The sequence below is a fragment of the Trichosurus vulpecula genome, chromosome 2 (genome assembly GCF_011100635.1).
Source record: "Trichosurus vulpecula isolate mTriVul1 chromosome 2, mTriVul1.pri, whole genome shotgun sequence".
Taxonomy (NCBI): Eukaryota; Metazoa; Chordata; class Mammalia; order Diprotodontia; family Phalangeridae; genus Trichosurus; species Trichosurus vulpecula.
In genome coordinates, this window is record NC_050574.1 from 39206288 (window position 1) to 39217705 (window position 11418).

The window sequence follows — 11418 nt, forward strand, 5'->3', positions numbered from 1 at the left end:
CATAGTAGGCACTTAGGCAGTGTTGAATTAAAGATTACTTAGCCCCACCTTCCCAATTTTACATCTGATTAAAATGAATCACCAAGAAAGGAAGTGGTTCAAACATGAAGCTGCCAACCAAGTGGGCTCCCTCCCCAGGCCGGCCTCTCAGCTCCCTGATCCCATCAGCTTCTCTCCTGGGGCTTGCCAGCCAGCTCTGATTCCACTTCTGGGCTAGGACCCATTGCCCTAAGACACTGTTTCCCAAACTGCCATCTTTCCTCAGTTTTCCCTTCTGATCCAGGACCCCATAGTCTCCTTGCAGTGCCTGACCCTGTCATCCCTGAATCTTGTGTCTTTGGTCTTCCTATCCTCCTGAGCTGGGTTCAGCCTGGAATCACAGAATTTGGAAAGATTTTGGTTTAAGGGGCCATAGAGGATTAGGCTGGTCAAGAAGAAAGTGGAAGAAAGAAATTCAAGCGCCATATGTAGTAGGTCTTGCTGAGGGATAGGAAGAAGCTCATGGCTCTTCTCCCTTTCTTGAAGCTACTAGTGGGTAAGATAAACCTGATATTAGCAAAGAATTGTTTCCTCTCCTCCTCTTCCTCTCCTTTTTGCCTCCTTTCCTTTCTCTTCTCCCCTCCCTTCTTTTCCCCTCCCCTCCCTTCCTTTCCCTTCCCCTCCCTTCCTCTCCCTTCTCCTCCCTTCCTTTCCCTTCTCCTCCCTTCCTTTCTCCTCCTCTGCCCTCTACTTTCCCTCTCTTCCTAGCTTCTCCCCACCTCCACTACTCTATGCCTAGCTCCAGGGCCTGACTAGTCTCTACTAGTGAGGGCTCTTACGTCACCTTCCTCCAGTACTGATAAAAGCCCAGGATCCCAGGGATAAGAGTATCTGCTATCAAACACTCAGGCAGTTGGCAGTTGTGGCTCTGGTACCAAGTCCTCCAGACTCTACTCAGACAGGACTCATGGCATCAAGAAACTACATCACGGGTAAGAGGGCTCAGGGGATCCTTCATCTCCTAGTCCCCAGGTCCCCAGCCCCACTATGTCTCCATCAGCTCCCCAGCCCTCACCTTGGTCCCAACCCCAGTGCTAATTCTGCCCTTGCTACTTCCCAGCTGGCACCCCAATCTTATCTTCCCCCTAACCTCAGCCCTGATCTACAACCTCTAACACTCAGTTCTAACCCCCCCTAAAAGAGCTTCTTGTTGCCTTCCCAATTCAACCCCCACCCAGACACTGACCATTACACCTGCTTATTATATGTGTGACCTCTCTGGGACTCAACTCCTCACTTGTAAAATCAGAGGGTTGGACTAAAAAAACTCTTATGGTGCCTTCTAACCATGATCCTATGACAGTCCTCCAAATGTCATCCTAGCTTTTATCATCTTCCCATTCTGACGATAGCCTAACCCTCACTCTGATTCTCACCTTCAAGCACTGACCTGGACCCTAAAGCTATCTCTGGTCCTAATCTAAAACCCTCCATCAGCTACACTTCTGACTTAGACTCTAATCTCACTCTGACCCCAGATCTCCCCAGCTTTCCCCCAGCTCCTCACAGAATCCTGCTGAGAAACCAAAGAGGAAGGGACCCCTTAGACCTGCTTATTCTAAGAACCAAACATCTCCATCCCAGCCCCCCACCCCTACATTCATAGGCTCATGGATTCAGAGCTGGGAGAAACCTGGGTGGTCATCTGTTCTAGCTTACTCATTTGACAGAGGATGAAACTGAGGACGAGGCAGTTAAGTCATTTGTCCAAAGTTTCAAAAAAAAGTCCTAAGAACTATGAACCTAGGTTCCCAAATTCCAGATCTGGAGCTCACAGAGAAGTACCTGCATTTGTCCACAGGGTGAGCTATGAACCTGACTCCGAGCCCCAACTCCAAATCTGCTCAGTCCCAAACCCAACCTGACCTTAAAAAGCCAAGGCTGTCATTTACACCCAACGCTGAGGGAATCATGGACCTAGCACATAGCAGGTTCTCTGGCATCTAGCCCTGGCCAATCCTAGCACCCAAACATTTCTAATTGCCAGACCCCAGGAGACAGAGGAGCACAGCAGGAAGTGCCCTGGAGTTGAAGTCTTGAGATTCCATTCTGGTCCTTCCAGTTAGTGTGTCCTCCATCCAGTCCCTTCTCTCGGCTCCATCATACCTGCAAAATGAAGGGATTGGACCCTTCCCATCTGGATAGTCATGAAAAGACTTTAGTGCCACCAAATGCCTCCCTCCTTCCTTTTGTCATTTTGTAGCTGGGGTAACTGAGGTCCAGGGACTGGCAAAGACTTGGGGAGCCTATGACCCCATTTCCCCAGCCTAGGGCTCTTTCCCCTATAGCTTGCTACCTCCTCTCAGTCTCCTGATGTAGCTAACCCTGATGCCCACAGGTCTCCACAGTTGCCTAGACCTTCTGCTTCCTGACCTCAAACCTAACCTGAAGGAACCCTAACCCTTCAAGAGACTAGAGATGCAAAGTTCAGCCCCAATCCCATCTCCATCCTGGGCCCAAACCAGCACCATCCAAAGACCCAGGCTCACCTCACCTCTTTCTCTTTCTCCTCAGCAATCATTGTCTCCATCTTCATCATGGTTATGCTGTCCTCAGGTGCTCCAGGTAAGGAAGGGAAGGCAAAGTAGGGAGGAAGTTTGTGGAAGAGAGAGGAAGAGCCATGGAGGGAGGAGGGAGGGAAAGACGGGAGAGCAGGCATTGGAGCACTTCTGAGAGCATTTTCTCCTGAGCTTGGGGAGCTACTCATCTGTATCATTTACCCTGCACGCAGTGACCCCTCCGGACTCCCAGGTGATTGTGTGCCAGCCCTGGCTCCTGTGTGGTATGGTGGCCTACAACCCCCAGGAGACTCAATGTTGTGAGGATGGCAGTGTCCAATACTTGCCCCTGCACTGTGGTCCTACACACAACTTTGACCCCTGCTTTCAGCATTGCTGCACCGATTCTGTCAAGAACACGTTCACTGTGGTTAATAAGACCAGGGAAGGGACTGAGACAAGCGACTGTGCAATGGCGAGCTTCAATTAAGAGCTGACATCAGGTAAGGATGCTCTCTCTCACCCCTTGAGTCTCTTGTCTAGAACATCAGGGAGGCTGGGAGGCTCAGGAGGGGGACATATCTCAACTCTGTCCCTTGGGGTCGTACCTGACTATGTAAAGCATCTAGCTGGCAGAGAATCCTCAAATCTGGGTTCTAGACCTAGTTCTCCCGCTGGCTCCCTGTGGGATCCTGAGCAACGTTTTCCCTTCATGGGACCTCAGTTTTTTCATGGATAAAAACCCAATGATCTCCTAGGGTCCTCCCAGCTCTGACATTCCATGTTCTAGGTTATGAGATTTCTTCCAGATCTAATATTCTATGTTAAATGATGCTACTTTCTTTCTCCAGGTGAAAGTTGGCCAAAAGACTCCCCCTATCACCAAAGGCAGTTCCCAGACCTCAAGAGATCCAAAGACTGTGATGTTGATCCAAAGCCTGGGGGTTCTTCAGTGGATGGGCCTTGAGGGGCAGGGGGAGGGAGAGAGGAGGGAGAAGTCTCCTGGGCAGGGACCCTTAGCTGCACTGTTCTCCTCCATTGTGGATCTGCCTATAAGAAGGCTATCCATATGCCTTTGCTGGACATGGGCATAGAGACTTGGGGGTGGAATAAGTGTGCCCTCACTTCCTATCTCATTCCTGTTTAGGTTAGGAAGGCCAGTGTCAGTCACGTACAATCCTGGGTGCTGGGCTCCCTCTTTCTTCTTATTTTTATATTAACAAATAATAATAATCACCTCCTTATATAAAGCCATATCACCCATTCCTTTTACACTTTCACTAGAGCCTCTCACAAACAGCCTCGTGAGGGAGATGGTACAGTGTTAGCCCGCTTTTTACAGATAGGGAAACTGAGCTCCAGAAAGGGATCAGAACTTGCCCAAGATCACATGGTGCGTCAAGACTGGGATTGCAACCCAGATCTCCTGCATAGCCACCTCAGTGCACATACAGATACAAAAACACAAATATCCGCATTCACCTGCAGACCTTCCTAGTTTCTCTCTCTCTTTGGGCCCTGGTTCACAACTTGGTAAATGCCAAGTGCTGGATTGGGGTGGGGGGAGGGTAGCAAATTGAGCTGTGAAGATGGAGACTCCGGGCAGCACTGGATACGCACAATGAGAAGGAATGGAGGAGCAGAGAGCCTGAAGAGCCCAGATCCCAGTCTGGTTCTGTTCTGGGTGGGCAAGGAAGGGGACTTAATGAGGGGTAGGAGGAAGACAGAAATAAAACTACTGCCTTGGGTTTTCAAATTTGGCCTGCTTGTGTCACCTTTGTTGCCAACGACGGGGAGGAACTGGAGCCAGGCCACGAGTGGGAAAGGATTTCCCTTCTTGACCTGAACCCTATGCAACAGTCCTCACCCTGGCTGGGAGCCTGGGAGCAACAACTGCCAGTGTAAAGTGAGCACAGAGCTCCCTCTTGTGGGCACAGAGGGAAGGAGTGATCTCTGGTCACTCAGGGATGTTGAAAGGGACTTGGGAAATTCACAGTCATTGGAAATAAGAGTCAATGAGAAGAGCCAACATTATAGAGACTTTCATATTTTCTAGTGCATTCAATAACAAATTGTCTCATTTTCTGCTAGATCTAGAGCTGGGACGCACCTTAGAGGTTGTCTAGCCTTTACAGATAAGAAAGCCAAGGTTCAGATGGGGGGGATTTGAACCCATGACTTCTCAAGTTAGCTCTCCTCCTACTGCACCACACCACCTCCCTCCAGGGAAAATGAGGCTCAAGTATGGGGAGGTGCAAGGTACCAAGCACATCAGAGGCAGAACCAGGATGTGAGCCCTGGTCTCCTGCTCCAAATGACTAGACAGCCTGACTTGTTGAATCACTGACCCATGCCAGGAAACTGTCTAGAAAGGACAAAGCCAGGAGCGCTGGTTAGGTTCCTAGGAGGCCACCGAAGTGGATGGACAAAGGGGAAGTCATCCTCTTTATTTCTACCAGCCACTCTTGCTCTCTAGTGCCTGAAGCCAAGTAGTCAGTCAATAAACATTTAAATGTCTACTATGTGTCAGGCACTGTGCTAAATCCTGAGGCTACAAGGAAACAAAAAAACCATCCCTGATCTCCAGGAGTTCACAGTCTAATGGAGGAGAAAGCATACAAACAGCTATGGACATAGCTTGTTAGCGAGGAATAGGATAAACTGAAAATAATCAGCAGAGGCAGAGGCAAGAGAATTACTGGGGATAATTCCTGTAGAAGGTGGGATTTTTGAGGAGACTCGAAGGAAACTGAGGAAGCACGTGGAGATGAGGAGAGAAAGAATTCCAAGAATGAGAACAGCCAGAGACAATACCTGAAGTCTGGAGATGGAATGTCTTGTGGGAGGAACAGCAAGGGAGCCAGTGTTACTGGAAGGCAGAGTACTCCATGGGACATAAAGTATAAGAAGACTGGAAAGGTGGGAGTGGGGCAAGTTATAGAGGGCTTCCCATGCCCAACAGAGCATTTTATATTTGATCCTGGAGGTGATAGGGAGCCACTGGAGTTAAGCAGGGTTAGACATGACTATATCTATGCTTTAGGAAAATCACTTTGGTGGCCGAATGGAGGATGGACTGGAATGGGGAGAAACTTGTGGCAACACCAAACAGTAGGCCATAGCAATGTTCCAGATGTGAGATGATGAGTGCCTGCAGAAGGGTGGCGGCAAGAGCCAGAGAGAGAAAGGGGGATATGTAAGAGATATTGCAAAGGTGAAATAGACAGGGCTTGGATATGGGGGAATGGGGCAAGGGGGAGTGAGGCAGGGAGGCAGAGGGGATGGGGAGAGAGAGAGGAGAGGAGAGGAGAGGAAGAGAGAGAGAGAGAGAGACAGAGAGACAGAGAGAGAGGGAGGGAGAGGAGAGGGTTGAGGGCTGGTGGTGGTGGAAGATGGACACCTACGCTGGGAACCTGGGAGACTGGGAGGATAGTGGTACCCTTAGTAGTAATGGGAGAAGTTCAGAAGGTTGGGAGGGTTTGGGGGAAAAGAGACTGAGTTCAGTTTTGAGAATGTTGAGTTTAAGATGTCTAAGAGACATTGAAGATATATAATAGGCAGTAGGAGACATGAGGAGGCAGCTAGGTGGCTCAAGGAATAGTAGCCCACCTTGGAGTCAGGAGGACCTGAGTTCAAACCTGGCCTCAAACTAGCTGCTTGATCCTGTGCAAGTCACTTAAACCTGTCTGCCTCAGTTTCCTCATCTGTCCTGAGCTGCAGAAGGAACTAGCAAACCACTCCAATATCTTTGCCAAGAAAACCCCAAATGGAGTCACAAAGAGTCAGACATGACTTGAAGAACAATAGTGGAGATATGAGTCTGAGGATCAGCAGAGAGTTTAGGGCCAGATAATAGTTTTGAGAATCATCAATATTGAGATGAGCTGTTAAGACCATCAAGAGAAATATTATAGAGTGAAAAGAGAAAGGGCAGCTAGGTGGCACAGTGAGTAAAGCACCAGCCCTGGAGTCAGCAGTACCTGAGTTCAAATCCAGCCTCAGACACTTGACACATTTATTAGCTGTGTGACCTTGGGCAAGTCACTGAACCCCAATTGCCCTGCCTTCCCCCCTGTAAAAAAAAAAAGAGAAGCAGAAAAAAGTCCATTCCCTCTTCCACATGACAGCCTTTGGAATATAGTCAGCATCCCTCTACCACCTCCTCTCCCCTATAGGCTCAGGGTCCTCTAGTTTTCCCACCTGATCCTCATATGGCACGATCCTGAGGCTCTCCGCCATCTTGGTTGCCCATCCCAGGCCCATCTCCAGGTTCCCCACTGCCATCCTAAAACACAGTGCTGAGAACTGATCAGGACATTCTAGCTGTGGTCTGAACAGGACTCAGTTTCCTTCCTTCTGGGCTCTACCCCTTTCCTAATATAGCCCAAGATCACATTCTTCTATTTTTTTGTAACTTGCCATATGACTCTGTTGACCTGTTTGGAGGTTGCAGCTCACTGACACTCCTAGCTCTCTCTGTGATGTCTAGCCATGACACCTCTACCTTTTACTTGGGAACTTGATCTTTTTTAACCCTAGCTGAAGACTTTCTATAATCTGCTAAATCTTCTTGGATGGGTGGTTGGCTGATGAGAGGAGTGTGAGGGTTGTCAAGGCCTGGAAGTTCATTTTTGTCCCCCGGGGCCCTCTAGTGGTAAGGGAGGTGAAAGGTCACAAAGTCAAATTGGTAGGTCATCTACTCAGGAAAGCAAACACCAAGCAGAGAAGGCAGCAAGGGGCCCAGTTGAAGCTTAATTCCTTAAGTCCTTGTTCCCTGTAACCAGAAGCTGTGCATCCTCACAGAGGTCTAGGGACAGACCATTTCCTGGCATGATTCAAACCCAGAATGAAAGAGAGAAATGAAGGAGCTTGTTGTTTGATCTGATAAATCCACTGGGTCAAGAGCTCTTCTAGCTCAGCAGCCAATCAGGGACTCCTGATCAATCTCAAAGATCAGGGCCTTTGGCCATGAGTCATGCATGGTGTGGAAAATTAGATTCAGAATTCCCCCAGTCCCCTTCTTCCAAAGTTCAGTTTCTTCTTCAGAAGGACATTACTGATAATGAGACTGTATTGAGTCTCCTTATCCTGGTCAACCCCCAACCCAAGCTACTTGCTTATCCAGAAACCAACCAGTGTGGGAAATCTTTCTTAAGGACTTAACAGGCCAAGATCTAATCAGACAGTAAAAGAAACTCTTAAGTTTGGGCTAATGAATATATTCCTGCTCATTGGGTTTGCTCAGATAGGTCTGGGAAAATGTTGATTCTCCCAAGATAAGTGATATGAAAATTGATGTCTCTTTGACCAAGATTTGGGTGACCTAAGTCATTATAATGGTAATGTAAATGGGAAAATCTTTCCCATCCATTAATAGGCCCATGTGACCTGCTTAAGTCATATGGAAGCCTAAGTCATATGAGTTTGAGTCACATGAAGCCTGTGGTGGGAGGATTGATGAGCAGGTGGAACAGAAAGAGTAGAGCAGGACATAGAAGAAGTTGGTTAGAGCTGGGAGAGAGACCATGGGAATTGTAGCTTGGAGAGAGAGGAGACAGTCAGGGAGTGGCAGTTAGCATGAGTGAGAGCCAGGGAGTGATTTTGCTTGAGGGGGCTTGTTTGTGGGATGGCCCTAACAGAGGGAAGGCTTGGAGATGGTGGTGCCCCCTACATTGCTAATGTGTAGAGATTTCTTTGTTGCCAGGATGGATTTGGCTTTCTGGTGTTGGGATTCGGCTTTCTGGTGTTTGAATAAATGTTTTGGTTCTGTCTTCCACGTAGAGAGTCTGTTATATTTTGTGATTCAGAACTATGCCAGCATATTCATAGCTGCTGTAGGTGCTGTGAATATCGCATTGGTGCTACAGTCATGTACCCCAAGAATCTCATTTTAATATAGCCCACTTCCCAGAGTGTTAACCAATCAGAGTTGATTGGCGCCCCTTGGGAAGCCTACTCTTTGAAGAACATATAAACTGTGTACCCCAACCCCAAAGGGAGCTCAGTTCTAACACTGCAGCTCCATGCATATGTATGCCACCTTCCTGAGAGAAATAAAACATGGACTCAGACACAATCTAATTCATTTGTTGTTCTTAGACCAAACTCTCAGAGGCTGACATTTCTGTTGCCATGATCCAGGTAGAACTGGGCCTAGAGACTAGAGTTGATCCAGTTTGAGAGGTTCAGGACCCCTCAAAGACTAAAGTACTGGACAAGGTCATCTGGAATGAATTCACAGACTCAAGTATTCTTTAAATCAAAGTGGCAAAGGTTTATTGCAATGCCAATATGGTGGGCAAAGCTCCCTAAGGAGCTTGCCACTTAACAGGAATAATGCTAAAGCTTATATAGGAAAAGTAGTTGATTGTCTGGCAGATATGCTAATTGGGTAATAACTTAAAACCTTGGTCACAGGTGTCATTCACTACTGGAAACCAGGGGAAGGGTTTTCTCCGGGTTGGATTTTTGGTCTATTATATCTGTAGCAAGATAGCTTTGAGAGTTGATGTCTATAGCTTGACCTCTGGATTGACTATGATAACTTTAGGAATCAATACATAATTCTGTGCTTACAAGACAGTCCTGTTTTTACAAGAGAATTTCTTCAGAGGTCAGCTTATTCTTGTGATGAGGAAAGACAGTTTGTTTTACTGGGGCCCACTCATGAGTAATTGCTGAGAAAGGTAGTTTGTCTTACTGGGGCCCACACATGAGTTACTGCTTGGCACAGTGTCCTTGGGCTGGGGAGAAAACTGTCAGGGATAGTATTTTGAAGCTAGGGAGAAATGTGATCTTGAAATTGGGGTCCAAGCACAAGTACCCAATGGCCCCATCAGACTTTTTCCCCAACAGAGCTGGGACTGTGTGCCCACAGAGCTCTTTTTTCCTGAAGTCTCAGCCCTGAAGGGTGGGTGAGTCTTTTCCCCCAAATCCTTGCTCCTATCTCTCAGACTCCCTTTATTCCATTATGATCCACTTTTCTCTCCAAGCTGGTTCTCAGGGGTGAAGACATCTAAACAAGTCTCCTCTGAAAGGATATCCTTTATAATTTGGCTATGGGTCAGTCAGAATAATGGCATGCGATAAATTGTATTGTAATCTGAATTTGCTGCTTTTGAATTGGGCTTTTAGAAGAATATGGAAAAAAGTTAGAGTAACTAAAAGATAACTCTGAATTTTGATCAGACTAATTCTAATTCTAAAAAAATAAATAAAATAAAATTTTAAGTCTAAATTAGTTTATCTTAAAGACAAACAGCCTAAAAAGCCAACAAGAAACTTAGATTTGTGAGCACTTTGCCTTGTCATTCTGTCTGTGTCTCTGTGTTTGTAAAATAAATATCATGTTTGTGCTGAATTATGTTTAAACTAAATCTAGAGAACTGTCTTTGTACCCCTCCCCCAATATATCTGACATCAGGGCAATGTGTTTAAAACTGCAAAGATAAGTTTTGTTTTGTTTTTAGTCTTTTAAGATACTTTGATCAGGGCTTTTATATCATAACCTTAAATACAATCACTTTAGAATTTTAGTGATTTGTTTAAAATGTACATTAATATTGTAAAAGCTGTTTAGATAGATAGATATAGACATAGACATAGACGTAGGCATAGGCATAGACATGGACATAGACATAGACATAGACATAGACATAGACATAGACATAGATATGTAATGTTTGTGAAGGGTGTGAGAGAAATATATTTCTCTTGATTCATAAATTATTAAGCATTAACTCCCTCTGGATTCTAAAAGGTGAAGACAAGAGGAACAAAAAGGGGTGTGTGCATGATTTTCAACTTGGAAAACTGTTAGTTATGCAATTAAGCCTTTTGTAATCCATTAATGGGGTCTGGGAGCAGCTGAAACCCCACTGTTGTGCTTCAACAAGAACATAAGCCACTACATGTCTTCTAAATATTTTTCATAATTGGTAACTTTATATGGGTTTTTAGATGTGATCAGTCTACAATGCCAATGGTAATGAGATGAACGATTTTCTGTGTGAGGTAATTTGGAAATACATCCAACTAAATTAAGGTCACCTGATCAGTAGTTAATTGGTTTTGTTTCAAGTTTTAAATATGTGATAATTGTTTATGGTATTGTTATGTTTCTAAATTTTCTTTTATAATTTAATTTGGGAAACAATTGTATCACCTTTTAGAAAAGCAATTTCTCTTACAATCTAGATGTTGTTAGATTAAGAATTGTTCTGTCAAAAAGAAAAAAAAGAGAATGGGTTAGGAAGCTGTTAGGTCATTCTACCTGACCATGTGTTGTAATATTCTGTAATTTGAGAAATCATAACTTTAAGTTTGGTCTATTTAAAAGGAAGTTTCAACTAAACTTATTTGGCTGTCATGAAATTCGTGAGATTGTCAACTAAGTTATTTGGAGTTATTGTTTACAAAAGTGTTTTTGTAAAAGGAAAATTGGTAAAGAAAAGACCTTATAAAATCTCCTTGGTAATTCTTATCAGTCTGGTGCAAGAGTTTTGTGTTGTGGAATTCCTACTGAGTAAATGGGAATCCTTGCACCAAATAGGACTGTGATTTTCAAATCTGCTTCATCTAAGGATATATTTATGTACATAATACATATGTGTGTGTCTTAATTTGGAGGTCTGTGAATTACCACATTCACTATATGACATTCCAGAATATAATTGTTTTCTTAATTTCTAGTGATATATTTAAAGACAAAGGGAAGAAAACATACATAAATTTTTAAAGGCCTAGTAAACTTGTTACTGTTATAAGGCTAATTTAATTGGGCTTATAAAAACAGAATCTCCTCTTCATTATAAACACTTTTTTGACTAGAGGATTTAGGTAACTAGGAATTTTGTGGTAGTTAGGAATTGAGTTTGTTACA

At 45.0% G+C, this 11418-nt stretch overlaps 1 protein-coding gene across 1 annotated transcript; it reads left to right on the forward strand.

The window, feature by feature from the left end:
• The first annotated feature begins 946 nt into the window (after positions 1-946).
• On the forward strand, positions 947-3027 carry LOC118836088 (insulin growth factor-like family member 4). The gene is made up of 3 exons (XM_036743442.1): positions 947-971; positions 2554-2604; positions 2771-3027. Exons 1-3 carry the CDS (start codon positions 947-949, stop codon positions 3025-3027), a joined length of 333 nt encoding a protein of 110 aa, XP_036599337.1.
• Positions 3028-11418: the final 8391 nt, after the last annotated feature.